The sequence below is a fragment of the Zasmidium cellare genome (assembly GCF_010093935.1).
Source record: "Zasmidium cellare ATCC 36951 unplaced genomic scaffold M409scaffold_29, whole genome shotgun sequence".
NCBI lineage: Eukaryota > Fungi > Ascomycota > Dothideomycetes > Mycosphaerellales > Mycosphaerellaceae > Zasmidium > Zasmidium cellare.
Window position 1 is genome coordinate 396,658 of NW_022986973.1, and position 25,011 is coordinate 421,668.

The following is a 25,011-nucleotide window of genomic DNA, read 5'->3' on the forward strand; positions in this document are numbered from 1 at the left end:
TTCCTCCCTTGGAGCTCTCCATTCCAAACAAGACATTAGACGGTCGTCTCGAGAACACGCATACTCACAAATTTACGGGTCCTGGCTCCAATGCCTGACATTGTGTGCTGTTGTCATTCAAAGAGTGTTCGCGAACCCTTGCCGTTTGGAACATCCTCTTCTGGACCAACTTGAACTTGCGATCTCTCATCAAGGACCACTGAATCTCCGCGGATAACGCAGTATCCAGCATCGCAGCCATTGAAACAGTGTATTGGCAATGTCTTCAAGATTTGGGAACCAATATACATACTTTCATCTCTCAATGTCTCAGCGTTCGAGGATCGATGAAACGCAATTCTTATCGGACGGACGAGCCTCTGGGTTTGGCAACTTTGGAAGATACCTCGACTACATCCTCCTCTTCGAGTATCATCACAGTCGCCAAAACATTCCAGACAATACTACTCAATCGTGAAATGAAACCTCACAGAAGAACGCAATCCTTCCTTCCGGCTGAGTTGAAGTATTCTATCGATCGATGGCCTCAGATGGCGAGAAGACCTTGTCGAACTCTGCATATATCTCTCGGTCAAAATATGCCATATCTCAGTCGAATGCCCCAAGAGTCCAAGTATGGAACGAACCCAGAGCAGAAGGCGGAGATAGGGGATTAGAAGGAGAAAATCTTACAACTTTTCAACCTCCACTGTCTATCTCCGCCTAAAACCCTTGGGACATCCGATATAGGTACCTTACATCTTGGATGAAAGCTTCAGGGTGGGTTTGTCGGCTTGGCGCTGTAGAGGGTAGAACAATAGACTCGAATCAGAGTATACAGATGCCTGAGGGAGGAAAGGAGGTATTCTTCTTAACCCCAGGATGATAGCGAGAACGCTATGTTGGAACGTATCGGATTTTGAACACGAAAAGAAGAACTAAGAAGAAGACATATCTTCATCTACGCTGTTGTTGCATTGTCGCACTTCCTCAATCTAACACTCAATTCACCTCTTCAAAATGGAACCGTCCATCGTCGACCGCACCAGACTCTTCTCCGTTGAAGGCATCGTCGCCGTGATTGATGGCGGTGGAACAGGTACACAAACGATTCCATGCAACCATCTGCGTCTTCAACTAGCTACAAAAGCTAACTCATGCTCTCCCTTCTTCCTAGGCATAGGCCTGATGTTCGCCCGCGCCCTAGCCGCCAACGGCGCACGCAAAGTCTACATCGTCGGTCGTCGCAAGGAGATACTCAAATCCGCTGCACAGAGCGCGTCGATCAACGGAAACGTCATCCCCGTCGTCGGCGACGTAACATCCAAAACCTCCCTCCTCGCAATCGCCGAGAAGGTCAAACAGGAAGTCGGCTACATTAACCTACTCATCTGTAACTCCGGATACTACCCACCACGCCTCAACATCAAAAGCGAACAAAGCATCTCCGACATCGCGCACAAAGCCCTCCAACAAGACCCCGAGGAGTGGAACCGCACATTCGCAACCAACACCACAGCCGTAGCCTTCACCTCCTTCGCCTTCCTCACCCTCCTCGACGCCGGCAACACACCGCCCAACAGCTTCTGCCCCGGCGTCAAATCCCAGATCCTCGTCACGACCTCCATCGGCGCCTTCAACCGCAACAACAGCGAGGCCTATCACTTCTCCAAGTCCGCCGCAACGCACCTCGTCAAATCTTTCGCGTCCAGTTTCGCCCCATACCATATCCGCGTCAATGGCATCGCGCCCGGTCTCTTCCCCACGGACCTCGCGGCTGGGTTGTTCGATCCGAATGTAGCGGAGCCGAGTGTGGAGGGTTCGCTGGCGAGGGATTTTGTGCCTGCGGAGAGGCTGGGCGGGACAAGTGATATGGCTGGGTTTGTGCTGTATGCGGCGAGTCAGGCGGGGGCGTATGTGAACGGGAATGTGATGGTTGTGGACGGTGGGAGGTTGGGTGTTGTGCCGTCGTCGTATTGATCGTAGAGCAGTTGAGCGACGCAACGCGACGATGACAGGTGCTGTAGCCGAGGGTAGGCCTCTCGCAAAAGTCATTTTTTAGATGAGTCGATCGCGCCAGTAGCAATTAGCGCCAGGTATGTATGCCTCGGTATCGATAGCTGGCTGATAGTTGGCTACGAGGTGTGTTACGTCCCTTGCTGCTTACTCTGAGAGACGTTTGGCTCATTTCCCACAGCTCCTGCAGACTGGGCCTTGTACCAGGTTGGTAGCTTGAGGTGCTCATTCTTTGGCTTTTCAAGGTCCTCGAGGACCTTCTGCGTCGTTCGTGTGGGTGAAGTGGTTGTGTTCGATGTATGAAGCGATGTCAAAATTACCATGTGAATGCCAAGCGGCAACACGTGACTGAATGCTCGCGCAGAGTCAACAAGTTGGCCGTGTTGTGGTGAGGAGGCAATACGCTCGCAAGTCCATAATGCCAACAAAAAGAAATCGAAAAGAAGACGCGACATGCGCAACTGTCCTATTATACGTATCATGCGTGCCTTCTCACACCACAACAGCAAAAAGGAATCACAGTCAATGTTTTTCAACACTAACTCACCTTTGTCCCCCTAGCCCGCCACACAAGGAGAACTAACACAATCTAATTGTATTAGAAAGAAGACAGTGAGGCTCAATCCATTCTGAGTTGTTTTATGTCTTTCTTTTGCCGACCAACCCCCCTTCCCAACGGGGGGTTGTTTTAATCCCAGCCCTCGGACAGGCTGGGACTCGAACACCGGAACTTGGAACCACTGCTAACCGCTCGACCAAGCCGGTGTTCGATGCTTAGGTAATTTTCAAGAAACCTATAGGCCTTGGGTTGGGTTGGGCCGAAGTTTTGGCGGGAATTGCTTTTTAGTGTGCTGCGCTAGGCTGGAGGGGGAAGGTACGGCGGTGCGGGAGACGGTGGAGGGGTGCTTCGCTTTGCGGCGGTCGACGTGATGATTCGATCAACACAGAGGATGAAGCCTTCGCATGGACATCTTCAAGCCATGCTTATTACAGCCTGAATCTGCCTAGAATCCCCGCCAAAGAGACCGGTGCTATTTGTGTGAGATCATCGAAAAAGCAATGGACAATGACAACAGCGAGAACATGTTCAATTTGTTGGAATAGAAATGAACGTATCCGGCGCAAATCATCAGATGATGTGTGCATAACGCCGTCGGCGCCGGAGAGACGGTCACCAGCGGCATCAAGGTTGCTAATGCTTAACTCTCCAGATCTTTTAGAACCTCTTCAAACGCCTTCGTATCATACCCATATATCTCCCCAGCAATCCTATCACTCCCTACGAAGCTCAACGCCACCCAGAGTGCCCACTCCTTCAAGTGCTGCAGCAAGGCATTCATCCCAGGCGCACGGATCTCCCTATTGCGGTTCGTGAACTGCTGGACCAGTGCAAGACGCTCCTTGCGATGCGCCTCCCAAGCGCCCATGACTGAGTCGAGGGTTTCTGGTTGTTCCGCGACGTGCTTGAACACACGAGAGAGGCATTCTGCGTCTTCAAAGGCGAGAGAGGCTCCTAGTCCTCCAGTTGGGATCAGAGCGTGAGCAGCATCCCCCATAACGAGGACTCGGCGGCTGGGCGAGGTCCAACTTGGAAGTTTCGGGGCGATGAAGAAACTTGGTATCAGCGTCAGCAAATCCTCCCAATTCGATCTTCGAGAAAGCCAATCACGGCCAAGAACATAGACTCTCCTCCTCCGCCGTCTCACACATCTGTCCCACGAGCTCACACCACCCATCCCGCCGCCCAAACCTCTCCAGCAGAATCCTCCTGATCGCCTCTTTGTCGTGGAACAATCCATCCCACTCCTCCCTCGTCTTCGTTTCAGCATGCTCCATCGTCGAGAAGAAGCCAACTTCGTCCCCCGAAGCACTCGAGGGCATGATGGCCATGAACCCCGTCTTGCCGACAAAGTGCGAAGGAAGTTCGATATCCTTCACGGAAGAATGGAGCTTCTCTCGCGGGAGATAACCCGTCACGCCGAGCATGCCCGCGTACGAGGAAGCGCTGTTGGGGGCAACGTACTCCCTCACGACGGAGTGTAATCCATCGACACCGACCACGAAATCCGCCTCAGCCTCCTCTCCACCCTGAAACCGCATCTTCACTCTCCCCTCCTGCCCCTCCTCCTGAATCCCCTCTAGCTTCATGTTGTACCAAATCTCGACCCCTTTCTCCTCACAAACCCCCGTCAAAACCTCCAACAACGCCCTCCGATGGATCCTCATCGCGGGGAACCCATACGCGTCCACACCGCCATTATCGAACGTCGCGATCCTGCCTCCATTCGAATTTCGAAAATGCAGCTTCTCGTATTCGAAGCCGAGGTTCTGTAACTTGGGGATGAGGCCCGGGATGTGCGAGAGGATGCGCATGGCGTTGGGGGCGAGGGAGATGTGTTGGCCTTGTGGGTAGCCTTCGGGGCGACTTTCGTAGATTACGGGGGTGTGGGTCGGGTTTTGGGATTGCAGGAGTTGCAAGGCGAGCAGGGTGCCGCCTAGGCCGGAGCCGATTATGGCCATGGTGGGCATTGTTGTGGTTCTTGTTTCTCTGGTGCTTTGTTGTTGGCCGTGAGCAGTGGAGTTGTTCGATGGCTTCGTCGAGCAATTAATCGAAGAGATATTTCTCTGGATAAGTGGAAACATACTGCTCATTCGACTCGATACTGCTTTGAATATCTCCCTTTACCGTCCCCCACCATCGCTTCCTACTCATCGCCATATCGGCATCGCAACAGCCCTCCCACCGATCCTCTAACCTCATTCCCGTCCCGTGTCCTAACATCATAGCAATCAGCATTCGGCGCCGAAGTCCCAGACCGCTAACATCATTGCCCATCGGTCTAAGCATACCTTTGGATAGCATCGGCACAAATGCATATCCTACCAGAAAGGGAAATTTCGGAACGGACGAATCGCGGACGAATCGAAGTATTGCCATTTTGGGGGTTGATTAGGGAGATGCGGTTGTGGCGATGGGTTCCATGAGGTAGGGGTCTGTTGATGGAGTTGTCCTGAGGTGGCGTGAGATGTATAAGGGTTCATGTTCTTTACATTTTGGCATCAGTAATATTTGGAAAAGAGACCTCATACCTGTAATTTAAAGCCCTTCTCACCACCATCACTCGAATCGCAAGACGGCCAACGGATGCACGCAAACCAGGACGAAATGCCACCCTCTAGCATCTCCCGCTTCTGGCATCTCGTCACATACGCCATTCCCACCACCTTAAGATACCTCCTCAACGATCTCCTAACCCAAGCATCATCCGGATACATAGATCTCCAAACAGCCCTCATGGTCGCAATGACCAGAACGTTCACGACAGACCCTACACCTGTATCCATGGAAGAGGAGCAGCGGAAAAGTATTGCGTTCGCGAACGTCGACAAGGGCATCAAAGTCGAGCCGATGACGTTTGCGTTGTCCGGGAAGAATAACATCGCCGAGGCTGTGAGGGGTGCAATTGTTGGATTGGGAGGCTGTGAAGGGGAGGATGTGCCAAATGCGGCGGCGGTGGATGTGCGAGCTGAGTGTTTGGTTGATACTCGTCAGTCGGCTGGGCATCGAGGGGAGGATGAGGCCGGCGATGGTGTGACTTATATTTATCTTCACGGAGGCCAGTTCTAGTAAGCGTCCCAGATTCTTGCAAGCCTTCGAAAGCTGACGGAAGTTCCTTTAGCATGCGAAACGCCGCTGCATTTCGAGGTGTCGTCTCGAAACTGATCAAAGACACGCCGGCGAAGTGCGTTTCTATCGACTATCGTCTCGCGCCGCAGGACCCCTTTCCAGCACCATTGGTAGACACGGTCGTAACTTACCTCAGCCTCCTATATCCATCACCGGAAAGTCGCCTCCGTCCTGTGTCTGCTGCATCCATAGGCATATGCGGCGACAGCTCCGGAGGCAATCTCGCCATAGCGTTTCTCCAGCTCTTACTGCATTGGCAAAGAACCCAGCAGAAGATCGAGTTCGGTGGCCGTGTCGTTCAAGTCCCCTTACCGGGCGCAGTTGCGATCCACTCGGGATACATGGACCTGGCGAGATCTCTCCCATCAGAAGAAGAGAATCTGGCCTTCGACGTTATCCCTTCAGCCTTCCAGAACCCATTCCCTGTTGAGAAGTACATCCAAGATACCATCTGGCCCTGTAACCCACCGCGCCATCACGTCTACGCTCCGACGAGTCTCATACCTCACCCGTTGGTCTCGCCCACCGCGGCGACGGATTGGAGTGATTGCCCCACAAAGATCTGGATCAGCGTCGGCCAAGAATGTCTTGCGGATGGGAGTGTTGTCCTAGCAAAGAGCATGGCGCGTTGTGGCGTTCGTGTCAGGCTCGAAGTTTATCGTGGCATGCCGCATAATTTCTTGGTCCGGCTTCCCGATGGAGTCCAGGGGATGACTTGTGGGGAGAACTGTAGGGAGTTTCTCTTGCGGGAGTGTAGTCTAAAAGCTCATGCAAAGAGCTATGGGTCAGAAGGGGAACAAGCAGTTGTTTTTGAGCCCGATAGCCGAAAACGAGGCGTACCACTGGAGGAACTGGGACCTCAGCTCAGTGCGAGGCAAGTCAGGGAAGGAATGGAGGAACGCATTAGATCATGGGGAGTTGCGGCCTCCAGAGTTTCGCATTAGATGAAAGAGTGTATCTCGTAATGGATAGTTGTCGACATCGATGCTCAGATACAGTATGTCGAAGTCCACAAGGTGAAGTCCAATTCAAGCAGCGGTCAAAGCGCTCGGCAACCCCACGCTAGCGGGGAAAGCATGTGAACCTCAAACTTTCCAACGAACCTCACTTCCCAAGTTCAACCACACATATCTCGCGAACATGGTCAAACCCCTCTCCTTCAAAGGCGACAAAAAGCCCCACAAGAAACGCAAACGAACCCACCAAGACCCCGCCGCCGACGAAGACGCGCCCTCCTCAAAACAACTCATCCCCACCGACGCAGCGCCCGACGATGACGAGAACTGGGTATCCGCAGACGCCATTGAGGATATCGCCGGCCCGGTACTCCTCGTCCTGCCCACCGAGCCCGCATCGTGTGTCGCGGTGGATCAGTTCGGAAAGGTCTTCACGATTGATGTAGAGAATATGGTGGAGAATGAGCCGAGCACCGCGGAGCCGCATGATGTGCGGCAGGTGTGGATTTCGCAGAGGATTGTGGGGACGGAGGGGAGTTTTACGTTCAAGGGACATCATGGGAAGTGAGTGGTATATCCAAGGCGGGGCACGTCTAGGCAAACAGCTGATGATGTGTAGATATTTGGGCTGCGACCAGTATGGCTTCCTGTCATCCACACGCGAAGCTGTTAGCCAAGAGGAGACGTTTAAATGCATAGCGTCGAGCGAGAAACCGGGGCTATTCGATGTCCAGACTTCGAGAGGAAAATACCTATCGATAGACAGCGACAAAACCCCGCCCGAAATCCGCGGAGACGCAGAAGAAGCAGGCGAGACCACTACACTGCGAATACGAATGCAAGCACGCTTCAAGCCGAAGCACAAAGTCGAGAAGGCAGAGAAGGTCAGAGCGAAGATCAGTCGGAAAGAGTTGGAAGACGAAGTTGGGAGGAGACTGGAGGATGATGAGGTCAAGACGTTGAAGAAGGCGAGGAGGGAGGGGAATTATCATGAGATGATGTTGGATGTTAAGGTTAAGGGCAAGCATGACAAGTTTGCGTAGCTATGTACTCTGGGTACTGGCTGCCTGCTCTTGTGTCTTGCGGTGGTGATGGTGCTGCGGTTGTCTCTTCGTTGGTGCTGGTCGATGATGATTCAGATTCGCCTGGTGTGGTCGACGCTGCAGCTTGGGAGCTGGCATATTATGTTGAGGTTGTCTTGGGGTGCAGAGCTTTCGACTTCCCATCAGTCGCTGCTGCTGTTGCTTCTGAAAGAAGAGCCTGATCCTCCCAGTCCGGTTCGCGGTCCAACTTGAGTAACGGCAGACAATGGCCGCAATGTAGCAGCGTCGGCTTCTTCCTCACCACTGCTACTGGTATCCGAGAAGTGAGAAAGTGGTTCGACCTGCGATGCCTGCGCACTGGACGACGATGCTCCTGCTTGTGGACTTGCAGCACTCGCTGGCCCTCCCTCACCACTGCTAGTGCTCCACGACATCTTCGAGGCGAGCGGTCCAGAGTTAGCGGATGAATGTCCTGGCTGGCCGTCTTGCCTTTCCTTCTCGCGGTTCTCTGATCGACGAACGGAAGGAAGCGTCCGCAAATCACCACGCAGCGGACTGGGCGCCTCTGCCTTCTCTGGGAACGTGGTGACATTCGGCCCCGGAGCGCTTTCTTGAATGCTTGGAGGTTCCATGCGTGAGACCTTTCGACCAGGCTGGTGGCGCATTGGTCGTGGCGGAGTCGTGCCTGCGAAAGCGCTTGAACTGGCGAGGTCGGTCTCTTGCTCGAGGTCGGGCGGAATTGCCGTCACGGTCGGCTGGCGGTTGGTGTGAGGAGGCTGCGCTGCTTGGTGGTTTCCCCGGCGAGTTGAGGGCCTTGCATTGCTGCGGGTGGATCTGTTGGCTTGGTCGGTTAAAGGGATTGCGGGAGACTGCTGGTGATTCTGGTCAGCGCTCTTCTTGCCTTTGCTGGTAAAGCAGGAGAAGCACATCTTCGTATCTGGAGCGCTTTCGGTATGCTGGGACGAAGGCCAGCGGAGAGAGGATCACACCGCGCGATATATGCAGCGCTGTGAAAAGTTTGTCTCTGCTGTACGCTGCGTCTCCCATTGTTCAGGCAAACGACAAACGGCATGGCATTGCATGGAATGTTGGGGATATGTCTGGCTTTGAGTGAATGTGTGTGCTTCACTCACAGCTTTCACTGGCTCAAGGCTGGAGGCTACGAGCAACTGCGGGTAAGTCCATCACGATGTTCGTTGGCCATATCATAGCATTGCAAATGGGTATCATTACGAGAGTCTTCCAGCGTAACTCTCCTCTCCTCTCTACATCCAGACCAAGAATCCCAGATTCACAATCAGCAGCGATGCCAACGACAATGCCACCGGTGTACTCAGACTCGCAGCTCCAGAAGGACCGATATATCCATCACCGTTCCCGTTGCTGCCGCCGATCAAGCCTGCTCCTCCATTATTGCCATTGTTCTGCCCGCTATTACTCGCTCCTGCAAACACGGTCGTAGTGTATTGTGCCGATCCTTGAGCATTTGTCCCATACACAACACACGCGCCTTCGTAATTTTGACACGCGCTCACGGCTCCTGTTGTCGCCTGTTCTGCTGGAATATATGTAACTGTCGTTGTGGTTGTCGCTGTAACGACTGTAGGCCGGGGACTCGAGGCCGCGTAGACGGTTGTTGTGTATGCCCCTCCAGGTCCGCCATAGACGACGCATGCGCCTACAAAATCGTTGCAGGCACCGCCATTGTCGGTCGCGCTGGAGGTTACGGTTGTGGTCGCCGTGACGAGGGTTGTGGAGGTTTGGCAGTTGGCGATCGCGAGGAAGAGGCTCAGGCAGAGGAGCCGGATGAAGGTCGTTATCGGCATCCGCGAGGTAGACATGGTGTCTGTCAGTCCAACCTGTCAATCCCGGCGAGGAGTCTTGTCGTTGCTGGCAGTCAGTCAGTCCCTCACGACAGCAGCGCGCAAGACTTTATCAGACATTGCACAGCACCGCGCATCGCAGCCAAATGCAGTATGGACCGCACGACCAAGCCAAGGCAGAGTTACATGCTATCGTCACCTGCAGGACATTCGAGGCGCAGCCGCGTCGACACTCCCACACTCGCTGCTCCTTTGCAAGCGATGGATGCGGCGTCGATTGGCTGGAAGAATCTCTCGCCGCTGTGGAGGAGTTGAGGGCCGCCCCCGACGTCATTTGCTCACTGGCCTGCAGTCCAAACGAGACGTGTCGTGCACTTGAAACACTTGTGCAGTTTCGCCATCGGGAGAGATGGGAGGCATTTTTGGTTGCCTACCTGGTACCCTCCCTCTTCCGCTGAAAGAGGAATCGTCCCCATTGCTTGGAAGCTGTCTGAGCAATCCGGAGTACTACACACAGCTCGGTCGCGCTGACAATCCGGGAGATGATTAACGATGCCATGCGTTCCACTTTGAGCGGAACAATGAGGGTAGAAAAGAGGTCGATGTTGTTGTGGAGAGGAGTGACAGAGTGGTCATCTCGTTTTGACCTGTTCGATGTTGGGGACATCCCAGCATGAGTGCATGGACCCGTCCTTCAATGTCGACCTCACCTGTTGCTCCTCTTCTCGCGGGATCCAGCATGCTCGGAGCAAGCCATCTGTTCTTTGGAGGAACTTTCCCTCTAGCCAAGCCCCATTGATAGTCACTGACAAGGTAAAGCCGCCGACGAAGACAATCGACTTCGTGGATATCTCCATCTATTTTACCCCCTCTGATTGGTCAGCACTTCTCTCAATCTCACGTCACCTACACCACCAAGTCACTGCAATGCCTCTCTCATAGCCAGACCTCTTCTTGGCCAGTAGACAGACTTAATACGATATGGACCTCACACCAAAATGGCAACATACCCCACCCCGGACACGCCCTCCACCCGCCGCGACGAATCCACCGCCAGCTACCTAGAACGCCTCTCCAGCACCGTGGTAACCGCCATCAACGACCGCGACTTCAACTTCACCTCCCCGGAAGCCCAAACCTTCCTCTCCCACGTCTCCCCGCACTGGCGCGGCGAAATCGACACCTTCGCCCAGAAGCGCGAAATCGCCTCCTTCGACCAACAACGCGCCATGTGGAAGCAGCGCGCGGATGAGAATCCGAATGTTCACTTCGAGATTGTGCATTTGTGGTCGTATGTGAATGAGGAGGTTGGTTTGGCGAATGTGTATATGAATATGGAGGTTACGGGGGTTGGGGGTGAGGGGGTGAAGTTGCATGCGATGAATGAGTTGAAGTGGAAGAGGTTTAATGGTGTGTGGTTCGTTTTTCACACTATCGGCATGAGAGGTTCGCCCGGCAACAGTGGAGGGATGGGTTGAGGAGATAGGAAGAGGTTGAAATTGTAGGAATGATGCCGGCCTGGGTCTGAAGGACCAGAGACTCGGGAGGGAACGCCGACAAGAAGACGGTATCAGCAGATTCTGTCAACAAGAAGACTTCGAAAGATGTCGTCGAAAGAGCAGTCGACCGGAGATACGCAAAGACTGCGGGCACATATTCGCAGCAATCCTTGGGCGACCCGAAACAGCAATCTGATGAAGTCAAGCCTCGACGCCCAGAGCTCCCATTATGGAACCGATTGAACAACACCGACCCATGATAAGCTCCAGGGAAAGGAAGTAAAGCCAGAACAGTCTACGGTCGTCACTTCTCACAACGTGACATTGCGAATCGAAGGGGGCAAAATGCTCTTCGCATCTCAGTCACGAGCTGTGCAGCGAATGGATAAGGGATCACTGTGTCTCGTAGCGTGCGGGAATTGCCCTACGCCACCAGTGTGTATTGTCAAACGAGGCATTATGCGGCCATGCAGTGAATGCCCGGGCAGCTGGGCTCGCAAGAACATTGATTTAGTAAAACTCACAGATTTATTCGATCATGCCTCCTGTTTCCAAATTGGAAGGCGCACTTGGTAGATCATTCATTCGGAGAAGACTTCAACACTCCATATCAATTCCACACAAAAGTCATACTAATCACCAAACCTGGCATTCGAAGGAAACACTCCACGGCCCGAACACCCTGTCATCACCTCACCATGCCAGTCAGCCTTTCGCCTCTCACGGCAAAAGGTGCGCCGCGCCTAAGAAAAGCACATCAAAAGACCGATAAGATCTCCTGAAATCGATGTACAGATGAAGCAGTGCGATATCCCGAATCCGAGACCCATCCCAAGTAATAACAATGGGCAACACCATATCCTACGAAACCACCCCCACGACTCTCTCGTTGGGCTTGAAAGGCAGTGTAAAAGGTCTTCAATTTTCGAACAAGTCGATTCGATTCGCTGGTGTGCCCTATGCGTTGCCTCCGACTGGAGAGTATCGATGGCGGAAACCGAGACCTCTGCCGGAATCACACCAGTACGATGAGTTTGATGCTACAGAGTTCAAGAATCCATGCTGGCAGAAGCTGTTTGGCAAGGTAGCCAAGGCGGAGGGGACGGAAGCGCAGTATTCTGAGGATTGTTTGTTGCTGAATATCTGGACGCCGGCGTTGAAGGATGGGGAGACGTTGGAGGGGAGGAAGTTGCCTGTGGTGCTGTGAGTCTACGGAAATCTTCTCGAAGTCTTCTACTTGCTGAGATGTATGGAAGATGGCTCCATGGCGGCTGGTTTCAAATGGGCGACCCATCCCAAGAACCCGGGATGGATCCCATCGAACTCATCTCGACCGGCGGCCTCAACGCCATCTTCATAGCCATAGGCTACCGGCTCAACATCTTCGGCTTCCTCGCAGGCTCGGCTCTTCTAGAAGACAGCGACGGCGCAGCAGCCGGTAACTGCGGCCTCTGGGACCAACGTCTCGCCATGGAGTGGGTGCAGGAAAACATCCAGCACTTCGGCGGCGACCCCAACAACATCGTCCTCGGCGGACGGAGTGGGGGCGCATACGGCGTCGAAGCGCAAGTCCTCCACGAGATGCGGAATCCCGCCTGCGAGAACCTCATCAAGAAATTCTACATGCTCTCCAACGCCATCCCGGCCCAACCCAAAACCGTCGCAGAGACCGAATCCCAATTCGACGAAGTCTGCACATACTTCAACCTCCCTGCATCCCTCCCCGCGAAAGAGAAACTCGCCCGTCTGCGCCATATCCCCGCCAAAGACCTCGTCGACGCCCTCGAGAGAATGAAGAACCATACCTTCCGCCCCGTCACGGATGACCTCTTCATCCACTCCAACCTAATCGAGTTCCTCACCTCCGGCAGATTCGCGAAGACGTTCAAAGACCGCGGGATGAAACTCCTCATCGGCGAAGTCCTCAACGAAGAAAGCCTCTACGCGGAATACAACTCCCCGGAACAACCCATCCTCTCCGCCCTCCAACACCAACTCGAGAATTACTACGCCCCGTCGACGGTGGAGCGCATATTACCTTCATCCACCCTCCCCTCCTCCTCCTCCCTCCAACCCTGGAAGTCCCTCTACGGCACCATCGCGGCAGACGGCCAAGTCCGCGCACCCTCTCGCTTCCTGGCCAAAAAGCTCTTCGAGAACGGCGTGGGTGTCGACGACGTCTGGAGGTATTTAATTGCGTATCGGATGGGGTTTATCGATGAGAGCGTCGCGCCGGGGGAGTTTGGGGTGGCGCATGCGATGGATAAGCCGTTTTGGAAGTATGTATTTCCCTTTACTCTGGCAAAGGTTTGGTGATCACGGTTCGCTAATGATGTGATTTTTGTAGCTTTTCGATAACGCACGGTCCGAGCGCTGAGGAGAGGGCGTTGATGGAGGAGTGGATTGAAATTCTGGTGGCGTTCGTGCACGGAGATGAAGAATATGAGTTTGGGACGAAGAGGGTGGATGAGGTTAAAGTCGCCACGCCGGAGAAGAAAATCGAGATTTGGAAGGATGAGAGATGGGAGGATCTGAGTAAATTGGGCGGTGTGTTCGCGAGTGCGTGAAGCATAACAATGCAATTCATTCCATCGTTGTTTAACGATACGTTCTTCTCGAGAGAAGTGAGATACGGTGAACATTATATATACACCCTCTTCGCCTCCCTCGGATGACTCTCATTCGGGCAATACGGACACTTCATCCGACTCTTGCCTTTGCTGTGCATATCCAGACTCTCCCGCGCGATGACATGGCCACAGGGCAGCATCATCGGCGGGTTCGCATCTGTGGCTTGTTCTTTGCTGACGGGGCAGACGAAGATGCTGTGGAATGCGAAGCCGGGTGGGAGGGGTGTCTCGACGGGGAGCTCGTTCACGGACGTCCACTGTCCTCTAGACTGCGCCATGACTCGTTCGACTTTCTCGAGGATCGGGAGGGCGATGCCGCCGGCTGTGACGGCCGTGTAGAGGGGTGATTGGGAGGAGAGGCCGAGCATTCCGCAGAATTCGCGTGTGAAGCTCGCCGAGGCTTCTTCGAAGGAGGAGGAGTTGTAGAAGAAGGGCTTGTAGGGGGATGTTCCTAGCTCTGGGGAGAAGGCGAGGGAGCCGAGGAGACATGAGGTCTCTCGTGCGTAGCGGTTGTTGAAGGCGGGAAATGTTTCGCGGGCGTATTCCAGGGCTCGCAAAGGGCCCGCGAATGGTTCGTCGTCCATGATGTCTTCGGTTGTGTAGAGTTCGACGAATTTCAGCCGGGCGAGTTCGAATTCAAGATTGGAGCCGCGGTTCTCGAGTTCGAAGGAATGCTGTCGTGCCCATTCTATTGCAGGCTCCAGGTTGTGCTGATTCCGCAGTGAGTCGAGGATGTGGTACATGTCGGTGAACTTCCTCTGGAGCCCACTACGCTCCAGCTCTCCGTCCGCCACAGCCTCCATGCCGTCTATCATCACATCATCCGCGTCTGCCAAGTCCTCGATCCAGCTCCTCGTGTTACGTGGCTCGCCCGTCTCCAAGTCTACTTCAATCGTCTCCTCGCTATCCTCCGACGGTGCCCTCGCACTGACTTCCTTGACAAACGTCCTGGCCACATTAAACTTCCCCTCTCGCAGCAAGTGCATAGCTATCGCGCGATTCACCAAATCCTCCTTCTCGCTCAACACCTCATTACTGCTCGTCGGCAGACTCGCCGTCTTGAACTTGTCCTTGAGAGCTTTCTGGTATGCGTTCATGCCCTTGTTCACCTCTTTGAGATCCTCTTCCAGCTTGGTGAAGGACTGCTTGACGGGTGTTTGGAGCTTCGCCAGGTGGAGCGCGGACATGGAAGGGTCGGCGGCGACATGATCGCGGGTGCTTTGGAGCAGGTCGATGAGGGACTGGACGGAGTCGATGGTCTTGGAGAGGTTGCCTTTGGTCTCCTGCTGCTGGTGGGCGGCGAAGATGTTGTCCATGGTTGGGAAAAGTTTTGTGGGCGATATTGATGGTGGGATGGATCATTCAGTCATTTGAAGCGGTATGCATGGATCGAAGTACGTTGTTTGCTGCGGCTGCTGCTGTGGAAGGTGAGGTCGAGCTCGTGGGACGGCGATAAGCGCATATCAGCGGAGCCAGGTCCGCTCGGTGGCTTGTGACTTCATCTCGCTCACCCTGACCCGCCCATCTCAAGGTATTCCCATCAAAATACCCGGTGAACAATTCGAAACACCTAACACAGCCGGACTGCGGGGTCTGAACTTCGATCGAATCGATGATCTTGTGCTCGGCTTGATCTCAGGATGGCATCGAGAACCTAGAAGCAACCGGTGAAACGGGCATGCCTGGTACGACGTGCTACTGACCTGCCAAGATGGCCACGAGATCTTCCATCGACAAGGGAAGATCCTCAGTGGAGAAGAAGCGATGGAAGCCGCCGCCATTGGAAACTGCTGGCTCGCTATCACAAATCCCGACCGACCACAGAGGCACTCCAGCGTCGCCAAGGCCTCAAACTCCCACCCAACTCGAAGAACGCTCCCTCAATTCCCCGAAAGCCCAACCAGGTCACCAACGCTTCGTCTTGACCGATCCTGTTGCATTTCGATACCTGGAAGAAGATCCTTCGACATCCGTCCTCGACAGACGACGTGAGCTCCACGGCTACGAGTGCTATGTCGTCGAGCAATGGACCACCTCTCGGAGCCATCCAACATTTCTCATCACCACATACACCGGCGATCCCTCACATGTAGTCGTGGTCAGCGTCCTGAGCGTGCCAACCGATGAAAGTACCTGGTCGCTACGACTGCGAGTCTATTTCAAAGCGCTGAATCAATACCACGCCCGCCGTCGAGACACTCCACTCGGAATCCTCATGGTCACCAACCTCTCCGGCTTTCCTTCATCTCTTACGGTCCTAGCAGTCCCCGACGGAGATGTCACGAGGCATCGTCACGAGTTCTTTGTCAACGAGGATCTCAAACGACTTGGCTGCTCTGGTCGGTCTGGCTTATCTTTGGCACCACCTGCTATTGCGACTATTGCCAAATTTCACCAACTCTATCGAACGAGCGACAAGAACGAAATCTATAAATCCGTCATAGAACTAGTCAAACTCTCTCAAAGCGCTTTGACTCTGTTCGACAAGCTGGAGATCGACTATAACGATGGCCTATTGTGTGATGTTACAGAGAAGGCGATTAACGACTGGTGGGTCGAGATCGGTGGTGACTACTATAACGTCGAACCTCATGATGGCGTTCTTGGCCCCACGACTGTTGCCGGCTTGCTAGGACTTCTCATGGGTGCGAGGAACAGACTGAATGCGCTTAATGCTCCTGTACCGAAAGATCCATTCGACGTTGAAGCCATGAAGAAGGGAATTGGCACTTTTCAGAAGCAGCAACGGATCAATCGCACCCGCCGCCTGGATCGCCGTACTCTAGATCGCCTACACAAAGCGACGCAGAAAGCCGCAGACAAGGAGCGATGGGCCGTCCCAAAAGCTGTCAAATCGACAGTGGCTGAACTGAGCGGAAAGGGAGGTGAAATGATCATTGATGCGGTAGGCCGACGGGATCGAGCTGGTATCGCGGAAATCGAGACTGTTGATATCGACCGATTTGTCCAGCTTGTCTTTGGGGACCGGGCGAAATGGCTGTGGTATGGCAAACCCATCAAGAAACACAGACTGAGCGACGGCCACGATCCGAAGGAAGTGTCAGAACCGCCAGCCTTCAACCGCACCTTGGTCTTCAAATCGGACGAGCACGGCGGATTTGCTTGGACCTCGGGATGGAAAAGCACTGTAGACGGTGTGCCTGCCTCCAGACGAGAGCAGGACAAGGAATTCGAAGAGTTCAACCGACCAACGCCGCTTGAGGAGGGTGATGAGAGTGAGGAAGGTCTTGCTAAGCCTTCACTTTTGAAGCGTGCCACAAACATTGGCAAAGGCGCTGTGGGACTTGGTCACAGATCGAAGCCTTCCACTGACGATCACTCACCAACGTCACCTGTGGAACGGAATGAAACCAAAACGCGCAGACCGCTACTGAGAAGGTCACACACCAGCCCGACTGGTAGTCCCAGCAGTCCAGAAGAAGGCAACAGGAGTGACGGACGGGGACAGATGCACACCGTTGCTGAGCAAAGCAGTCGCTTGAACGTTGCTCTTGGCAGAAAGCGAGCAGACACCGCCGAGTCACGCTCCATGATTGACGCATCAGATACACAACTGGCTTCCCAAGAAAGCTTGCAGCCGCCTGCCGTTGCGAGTCTTTCAAGAGAGATCAGCGGCGAGACGAGCGAGCATCCACAACAGGATGAGAATGGCGATACAGACCCATCACGGACTGTTACTGCGACAGCGTCAGTAGCAGGCTCGATATACAACGGCATCGACCTCAATGAGATCCTACCGACTGGTCCCGAGACTGAAGTTGACGCCAGCACTCTCCTCCGCCGGACACTCTCCTATAATCACTACGTCAACGTCCAACTCCAAGCCCACTCGAGCGCAGCTTTCCCACGCCACCTCAGTTTCAGCTTAGCGGAAGACAGCGTCCTTCACTGGACCGGTCCGGCAGATGATGGCGACGATCCTTTCTACGACACCAACCTCGACGCTCAACTCGCAGCAGAAGAGCTTGAAGCCAAGGAAGCCAAGCGCCTACGCAGTCTGATCACCACCCTTCAATCTGAGACGACGGACTGGACGATGGGTCAAATCCGCCGTCTCGATCAGATTCTTGAACAGTGCGACTACGATCAAGGGACGCTCGAGTCATTACACTACCCGAAGTTGCAGGCGGTGCGAGAAATGCAAGTCCATTCCGAGGGCGTTTTGCGGGAAGCAAAGGAACGATTAGAGGAAGGTGCTAAAGAAATCGAGACGTACGCTGCGAAGCTCGATTACGAGATTGGTGGACTGAGGAGCAGAGTTGAGGATGTTCAAGCTGGCGTGGAAGATTACGAGAAGGGCGTACGAAGAGTCGAGGAGAGAGTCGTGGAGCTCGAAAAAGAGGGCGAGAAGAAAGGATGGGGATGTGCTGTGCAATGAACAGCAGCAGATGTGGGAAATTCTGGTTTGATTCGATATACCCACGATTCGTGACCTTTATCTATCTAATCAATCCAAACTCGGATAACACCCATACCTCGCATCGGTACTATCCCACCCGATACATCCCCAACACGTAAAAAGATTCCCGGGGTCGATCTTCTTCATCAACGCCAACAATCTCTGATAAGTCTCCAGGCCCCAATACGTCTCCTCCGGCTCCGGCTCAAACACATCCGCCTCGTTGATATACGCCCCACTCCCTGGCGCCACATCCCTCAAGACCTGCGCCGCATCATGCGCCGTCTGAAACGCAGTCTGAATCTCCGCCGCGGAAGCCGAGTTCGCAAACCCCTGTCCTAACGCAATATGCCACGCGGCAGAGTACCAAGCAGGCGTCACAGCAGAATCATTCCTCGAAGCATACGACGAAGGCGCCGTAACCAGAATCTGAAACGGAGACCCATACGTCAAAGCTTTGGGGTCTGCGAGAAGGTTGGAAGTCGAAGAACTCGGAATCACCATCTCACTCGCCTTCCCAATCGCCTCCACCAACGCCTCCTGTCCATCCTCCGTCTGCAGGAGGGAACGCGGGATGAGGCGGGAGCCCAGAGCGATGCCCAGCCCGACTTTTTCTTGGTTCGGGGAGATGTATTTTTAGTAGGCTTGGTAGAAGGAGGGGGAGGTGGAGAGGCTGTTGTCGAGGACCAGGTTGCCTAGGGAGGCGATGTAGGTTGTTAGTGGACATGGGGGTTACGGCGTCGGCGTAGGAGAGGGAGGGGGTTAGGAGGATTAGGCCGGAGATTTGGGTGGAGAGGGCGCCGGGGGCCTGAGGGGGGAGGGAGGTTAGTCACTTTTTCTTTTGGGAGAAGTGTGGAGTGGAGTGGAGTGGAGGGGGTGGATTGGGATCGGGAACGTACGACGTAGCCGCCCCAGCCTTCGGAGGCCCAGCGGTCGCCGTTTTGAGTGAGGATGCGGGTGAATTGGGTGATGGAGGAGGTATTTGTAGCCTCGAAGCGAATGTAGAGGACTTGGAGGGTCAACTGCACATCACATCAGACACATCAGCACCAAGCGATGACGCGAGGAGTAGGGAAGAAAGATATATCTCCACATACCTGAGGATGCGCCCTTGTCGTCATCTCCCAATTCACCCCAAACGTACTCCCGCCACCGCCCCTCAACGCAAAAAACAACTCCTGGTTATGGCACCGATTCGCCGTCACATACGTCCCATTCGGCAGCACGGTACGAATCTGCAGGACGTTATCCACGCCCAAGCCGAGCGTATTCGACAAAGCCCCATGTCCACCCCAGAGATCCATCCCCCCGCCGGCCCCACCGTCCGACTACTCCCCCCGACGACGGTGATATTATTCGCTTCCGCAAACTCATACACCCCCGCGAACCCCTGCCCGGCACCGAACGTCACCGCGTCGCCCGCAGGGTCGAGACATCCGTCCGGCGTGAACCCTTTCTTCAGCTTGATCGGCGGCTGGACGTTGTGCATCCACAACGCGAGGGAGTTCGGCGCTGCGGAGCGGCATTTGTAGTCGTGGCCGGAGTTCTTGATCACGAGGGGCACGCCGGTGGTGTTGGAGAATTTGAGGGCGGACTGGATGTCGGAGGTTTTCTGCACGGAGATGTAGTAGGTGGGCACGGAGCCTTGGTAGCAGTTGACGGGTGGGGCGTAGTAGGTAGGGTTTTGCGACGCGGTGAAGTCGAGGGAGCAGGTTTGGGCGTGGCGTTGGCAGGTGGCCCAGTTGGTCTGGAGGGGGTTGTTAGAAGTGGGTTGGAAAGGAGATAGTAATTTAACGTACGTTGATATAGCCTCCGAAGTTGTTGGCTATGCTTTGCTCGTCGACGTATCCGTTCTGGACGGCGGAACATGCGGCGACGTCTGGCATGATGGGATTGCCGTTGAAGTAGCTATAGCAGGGTTTGGCGAACGGGTATGCGACCTGAAGTCTCCCACCGACGCTTTTGTTGAGTGCGGTCCATTGGCTGTTCGTGATAGAGAGGACGGGAGCGCCTGCTCGAGGATCGAGTGGGGTTGCAAAAGCTGTGTTGCTGAATGCTGGGAGGACGGTGAGTAGTGACAGTGTTGAAAAGGATATCGCCATGTTGCCAGCACAGGCGAGAGAGTAATAGGGAGTATCAAGAAATATGTCAATGCATTGACACGAGGTCGGTCCTTACTTGAAGACCTGGTTCGAAAGTCAGCCTGTCCCGCAACGCCTACCTATTCTGAAAACACGTAGATGTATCACGCGGTCGGTTTTCCTACTCCTCGGCATTTTCGTTCAAAGGCGCTTTCGAATGGGAGTATGTATCAAGCCACGCTGCGGGAGCATTGCTCGAGTCCTCGTTCGAGATAGAGCTGAGGATGGCTTTGGGCTCCAAAGGTCCAGAAAAAGGACCTTTAAAGCTTTTGTAGCTTTAGACGGCTGCTCGAGAGCTATGCCATTGGCTTCCATGCCGAGGCCTGCTTCATATCTGGAGGCTTCCACGGCTTCCTCCGTGAAGGAAATGTACGCAGTCTATGAGGGATGGCTGATTGGAGCAATGGTGACTGCTTGCGCCATAATTGGTGAATATAGCTGACTTCCATGGCGTCTCTGAAGGAGTAAGAAGGTTCCTAGATGAAGCTCTACTTGTGCGGGTTGACATGGCTTTGTGATGCCGTTCGTGATCGAGGGGAAAGTATGGCGGTAGATTAGCCGCCATTGGGGACATGTCTGCTGGCATCTAGCGATCCTCTGGTCGTACTGCGCGATATGTAAGGCACTCTCGGGACCCAACTCCAAATCGAAGTTCCAGATTGTGGTGAACAGTTGGTTTAGCCTTTTAAGCTTACCTGCAGAGGGCGAATCTACCTACCAAATTAGGAAGTAGTACAGATGGCGGTGCAGTAGCGTGTGGGGAAGAGGTCAACCGGCGATCTTTTTACCTCGGGGTTGTGTCTTGCAGGAGAGCAGTCCACATTGCGAGCGCGGATTGATGTTGTTGATTGTGATGGCTCGGAGAAAATACTGCGATTTCTTCTTGGTTGACATCTGTAGTAGTCCACAGCGCTCTAAGGCAGTGAGCAGAGACACATAATTCTGGCTTGACGGATCGAAGCGCATTCGCCAAATAACAGCTTCGTGATGGAGGCTCTGTTTCAATCTGAGGTCTGATTTACGATTCGATTCCCAAGAAGACGGCAGACCATGGTCCGGAAAATGCGAGCAGTTCAAGCGAGGCTTTGGAGCCGATTGCACTATGCTGCGAGTCCTGTCTTGGACTGTCGGCGATTGATCGCAGCAAACGACGAAGACTCCCGCAGAGCAGATTCCTGAGCCATCTGAAAGCTCCAAAAAAGACTGTGGAGGACATGGTATTAGGAGTTTGTCTGTAGAGTAGTATTCCGCATCCAGTCGAGTTGCTGTGAAGACCATGCATATGTACCGCCAACGGACGCAGTACACCGGCTAGAGCAAGTGAAAGATTCCTCCAGAAATGGTCGCAGTCCAATTGAGTCCAATAGATCGTCTAGTGTGGCGCACGCAACTCGAGTCTGCGCCCAGCAGTCGTTAAAGTGGTATGCCGATTCTCGCAGCTTGTGCTCAGCGAATAAGAAGTGGCTTGGCCATGATGAAGATCTCGTTCAACGTGTTGAGAAGTTCGACCTCATTTTGATCTCTTTTCCAATGCCTTAGTCAAGTCCCTTGCCGAAAGAGAAGACCTTCATTATTTGAGGCGGTTGCAAAGACAGAATGTTTCAAGCTTGTCCCCATGAATGCAGTCTCCGATTCTCACGAATGGAAGACGGCCATGCTTGAGGGTTCCAGAAGAGAGCATTGGACAGCGTCTTCGCATATATCGCCAGGAACGAACAATGCTTTCAACCTTGATGCAGGCGGCTTTTCCACAGGATGCGGGCCGCTGACAACCATGCCTTCTAGGGCTTGAGAACGAAGTCGGCAGTATATCAGTAGAGCGGCCACCGCACCTCATTATGCCATGTTGAGATTTCAGTACAGATCTGGAGGCGCTTCGAGCGTCGACTTCCAGCTAGCGTCACATCAAAGACTTGCGAATGAGCAGGCTTTGGCGGTGGCAGACCGTCATTCCGGAGGCAAGTAAGCACAATGCTGCTGTCCGACCAGCATCGCGGACCAATCAATCCAGTAATTCAGGACCGCAGTCGTAGGAGGCTCAAGGAATTGCTGACCATCTTCTCAGGGGACCTGAATCGCAGTTCATACCGGAGTTTGCGGTCTTTCGAGATCGAAGTTCAGCATCTGGCGGCAAGGCATGCAAAGCGCTTACCGACCATGTGCCCCAGGCCAATGCAACGGGATCCCCCAACTGGATTGGTTCGATGGCACTCATATGGTGGATGATGCTGAAGGAGAAGGTGTTCTGAGGTGAACAAGTCGAGGCTGATTTTGGCCCCGGTCGAGGCCGGCGCGGAAGTCGATTCAGCCGCCACGGCAAGGCCACGGCATCCGGCATCCGGGACGTCACCTCTTCCAACGGCGACGGCCTCATCGTCTACAAGACCAACAGTCATGCATCGCCTCGATCATGCTGTGTCCGCTCGAAGACTCCATCTTCGCGCACGAGAGACACCCACAAACGCCGCTGATCACGTGGGAGACATGTCGATATCAGGAAATCCCGATAGACTTCCGGCTTCTTGCATTAGGACTTCGTCCTGCTATCTTCTGGTCTAGCCCTGCCGTCATCCTGCCCAGCTCAAGGGACTCTCGAAAGGCGCAGCGTGGTGTGACTGGCGGTGCAGACGATTTGGAAGGCATCGCTCCATCATGACTCTCTGTTTGGAAGCACAAAAAGGATTGCACGAGCTCTAGAAGACAGGAGCCGATCAGACAGGATCGATGAGCGTCTGCGAACTGTGCGGCAGACTAAAGCAAGGTGTGAGTGAATTGATCTCGTTCGAGACCTTGACTTCGGAAGGATTGTATGTACTAATCACCGCTTCCAGCGTGACCAAGTCGGCCCTTATTGCGAGCCTTGTGTTGCAGAAGCTATCGAGCGTGTGTTCGTTCACGCAGCAGGTAATTCTTGTATCCATTGATCGAACGTGATTGCCGGCTAAATGTGTCTTTTTCGCCACCAGACCAGCCCGCTGGAAACATACCAGAGATTGCTGCCGATGATGGCGAGTCATCATCAGACAGTCCAGAAAGCGACGCGGAGACGGTCACCAGCTGTACTTTATCGCGAGGCACGGCCAGCCACGCTCGAACTAGAAGCGCAATAATACAGAGCCAAAACAGGCCCGCCAGCCAGAGATATACCAGAGTCAACGTTCGCCCAGTCCAGCAGATGCAAATGTTGTCCGACTTCTTGAACACTCACTTCCCCACCGCAGAAGCACGAGCTGGCCTTGCGAATAGACGCTCTTATCTGGCTGCTCTACCAGATATCGACCTCACATCCACGCCACTTCTGAGAATAGCTATCGATACACTATGTTTCGCCCACATCGGCTCGAAGACGGGTGACATGCGTCTTGTCCGAGAGTCTCAAGCGTCATATGGAAAAGTGTTGAACTCGCTGATCAAGGCTACCAGCGCCCCTGCAGGTGAAGTACCTTACATGGAACCCAAAGCCGTCATCACTAGCATCATGTTGCTATGCTTGTATGACGATTCTATTCCGGTGCCTCACCAAGAGGGTGGCTGGGGAACTCATTATTGGGGTGCTCAACAGCTACTTCGAGCGTACGGCGCCTCGTTTCTCAACATGGCAGAACCTTTCGATCGGTTGATCTTCTGGAACTTACGAATGCCGACTTTGTTTGCTGGAGTCGCACGCAGGAAGGCCATTATTCTCGGAGAGCCGCAGTGGCTCGCTTTGGCTGAGGCGAATGTCGAAAGCAGAGGGCCATTGACGGATTTCTATCGCATCGTCATGCAAATTCCGGCGTTACTTGAGCGTACTGATAATATGATGGCCGCAGAAACAGATCCGACGGAGACCGAAGCAATCTGTACCGACATATGCAAGATACGACAAGACGTGAAGGACTGGTATGAGGAGAAGACGAGGAGAACGCATGGAAATTACCTCGAAGTGCCCGTAACCTTCACTACCGAAGAAGAACCCAATGCCTTCGACATGGAGATCGAAGAGCATTGCTTCATGACGACTTCCGATACTTTCACTACATTCTTCCGATTCAGGACTCCTGGCTACCTGGTAAAGAATCACACATACGACATTTTGATGGGCTTGCTCCTGGACTGCACCCTGCTCCGACTACTACACTTCCAGCCAGAGTCAGCCAGCTTCCTCAAAGATTTATCACCAGATGAAGTCGAGCGCAGTGCGTACGACAATGCCCGCAATCTTTGCCGCAGTATTCACCATTACTCGAACTTTCTCAGCCTCCCATACGTGGACTTCACCGACTTCCTCCTCGATATGGCACAAAACTTCTTCGAAGAAGTAGGTGCTCTGAAAGAACTGGGTTGGTGTCAGGCTGTGCGTTGCGCGACCGATCTACGTCGTACCAGGATCAAGAACACTATCCAACCTCGAACGCTCTGTCGTATGGGCGATGCTGGTCCAGGATTTGCAGCTGCTACTCGGTTTCGTACGAGGAATATTGCTCAAGGGTGAGCAGTGTCACTTACTCCTGGATTTGGTCGATGCATATAGCCGCTATAAAGGAACCGGCGAGCATGTCGAGAATGTACAGGCTATGATGAACTTAATCTAGTCGCACTTATAAGGCCACCGAAAACCCGATGCCTTCAGGATTATACGATTGGTTCTTGGCGCTGACTGGAGCGCGCATTTGGACGTCTCAGATATCCACCGAATCAGTCAGAGTTCTCAGTGGCATGCAAGATGAATGTGCTCCATGAACACTCATTCAGCTATGACGACATACTCTTTGGTGAGCTGCTAAATAGCGCATACGGAGCACGGTGTCCAACACGAGCTTGTTTGTGTTGTTCG

General features: G+C 53.8%; 12 protein-coding genes across 12 annotated transcripts; 7 read left to right on the forward strand and 5 right to left on the reverse strand.

Moving 5' to 3' along the window:
• Positions 1 to 999: 999 nt before the first annotated feature.
• M409DRAFT_68353 (uncharacterized protein) lies at positions 1,000 to 1,959 on the forward strand (the record flags this gene model as incomplete). Its single annotated transcript, XM_033817800.1, has 2 exons — positions 1,000 to 1,078; positions 1,157 to 1,959. The coding sequence occupies 2 exons, from the start codon at positions 1,000 to 1,002 to the stop codon at positions 1,957 to 1,959; spliced, it is 882 nt and encodes a 293-aa protein (XP_033664679.1).
• Positions 1,960 to 3,194: 1,235 nt separating this feature from the next.
• M409DRAFT_37178 (uncharacterized protein) lies at positions 3,195 to 4,515 on the reverse strand (the record flags this gene model as incomplete). Its single annotated transcript, XM_033810686.1, has 2 exons — positions 3,195 to 3,609; positions 3,665 to 4,515. 2 exons carry the CDS (start codon positions 4,513 to 4,515, stop codon positions 3,195 to 3,197), a joined length of 1,266 nt encoding a protein of 421 aa, XP_033664680.1.
• A 646-nt stretch (positions 4,516 to 5,161) lies between these two features.
• Positions 5,162 to 6,627, forward strand: M409DRAFT_25973 (uncharacterized protein; the record flags this gene model as incomplete). Its single annotated transcript, XM_033807899.1, has 2 exons — positions 5,162 to 5,622; positions 5,676 to 6,627. 2 exons carry the CDS (start codon positions 5,162 to 5,164, stop codon positions 6,625 to 6,627), a joined length of 1,413 nt encoding a protein of 470 aa, XP_033664681.1.
• Positions 6,628 to 6,823: 196 nt separating this feature from the next.
• On the forward strand, positions 6,824 to 7,682 carry M409DRAFT_68356 (uncharacterized protein; the record flags this gene model as incomplete). The annotated part of the gene is made up of 2 exons (XM_033817801.1): positions 6,824 to 7,203; positions 7,259 to 7,682. The coding sequence occupies 2 exons, from the start codon at positions 6,824 to 6,826 to the stop codon at positions 7,680 to 7,682; spliced, it is 804 nt and encodes a 267-aa protein (XP_033664682.1).
• A 182-nt stretch (positions 7,683 to 7,864) lies between these two features.
• On the reverse strand, positions 7,865 to 8,611 carry M409DRAFT_25975 (uncharacterized protein; the record flags this gene model as incomplete). The annotated part of the gene is made up of 1 exon (XM_033807900.1): positions 7,865 to 8,611. One exon carries the CDS (start codon positions 8,609 to 8,611, stop codon positions 7,865 to 7,867), a length of 747 nt encoding a protein of 248 aa, XP_033664683.1.
• A 336-nt stretch (positions 8,612 to 8,947) lies between these two features.
• M409DRAFT_25976 (uncharacterized protein) lies at positions 8,948 to 9,523 on the reverse strand (the record flags this gene model as incomplete). The annotated part of the gene is made up of 1 exon (XM_033807901.1): positions 8,948 to 9,523. The coding sequence occupies one exon, from the start codon at positions 9,521 to 9,523 to the stop codon at positions 8,948 to 8,950; it is 576 nt and encodes a 191-aa protein (XP_033664684.1).
• A 980-nt stretch (positions 9,524 to 10,503) lies between these two features.
• On the forward strand, positions 10,504 to 11,264 carry M409DRAFT_25977 (uncharacterized protein; the record flags this gene model as incomplete). The annotated part of the gene is made up of 2 exons (XM_033807902.1): positions 10,504 to 10,915; positions 11,044 to 11,264. The coding sequence occupies 2 exons, from the start codon at positions 10,504 to 10,506 to the stop codon at positions 11,262 to 11,264; spliced, it is 633 nt and encodes a 210-aa protein (XP_033664685.1).
• Positions 11,265 to 11,848: 584 nt separating this feature from the next.
• M409DRAFT_25978 (uncharacterized protein) lies at positions 11,849 to 13,571 on the forward strand (the record flags this gene model as incomplete). The annotated part of the gene is made up of 3 exons (XM_033807903.1): positions 11,849 to 12,207; positions 12,261 to 13,283; positions 13,352 to 13,571. The coding sequence occupies 3 exons, from the start codon at positions 11,849 to 11,851 to the stop codon at positions 13,569 to 13,571; spliced, it is 1,602 nt and encodes a 533-aa protein (XP_033664686.1).
• Positions 13,572 to 13,645: 74 nt separating this feature from the next.
• Positions 13,646 to 14,950, reverse strand: M409DRAFT_25979 (uncharacterized protein; the record flags this gene model as incomplete). The annotated part of the gene is made up of 1 exon (XM_033807904.1): positions 13,646 to 14,950. One exon carries the CDS (start codon positions 14,948 to 14,950, stop codon positions 13,646 to 13,648), a length of 1,305 nt encoding a protein of 434 aa, XP_033664687.1.
• A 395-nt stretch (positions 14,951 to 15,345) lies between these two features.
• Positions 15,346 to 18,033, forward strand: M409DRAFT_25980 (uncharacterized protein; the record flags this gene model as incomplete). The annotated part of the gene is made up of 1 exon (XM_033807905.1): positions 15,346 to 18,033. The coding sequence occupies one exon, from the start codon at positions 15,346 to 15,348 to the stop codon at positions 18,031 to 18,033; it is 2,688 nt and encodes an 895-aa protein (XP_033664688.1).
• Positions 18,034 to 18,102: 69 nt separating this feature from the next.
• On the reverse strand, positions 18,103 to 20,156 carry M409DRAFT_57280 (uncharacterized protein; the record flags this gene model as incomplete). The annotated part of the gene is made up of 6 exons (XM_033813582.1): positions 18,103 to 18,668; positions 18,742 to 18,862; positions 18,954 to 19,076; positions 19,152 to 19,289; positions 19,376 to 19,801; positions 19,854 to 20,156. 6 exons carry the CDS (start codon positions 20,154 to 20,156, stop codon positions 18,103 to 18,105), a joined length of 1,677 nt encoding a protein of 558 aa, XP_033664689.1.
• A 3,220-nt stretch (positions 20,157 to 23,376) lies between these two features.
• M409DRAFT_25982 (uncharacterized protein) lies at positions 23,377 to 24,669 on the forward strand (the record flags this gene model as incomplete). Its single annotated transcript, XM_033807906.1, has 1 exon — positions 23,377 to 24,669. The coding sequence occupies one exon, from the start codon at positions 23,377 to 23,379 to the stop codon at positions 24,667 to 24,669; it is 1,293 nt and encodes a 430-aa protein (XP_033664690.1).
• Between the last annotated feature and the right edge of the window lie 342 nt (positions 24,670 to 25,011).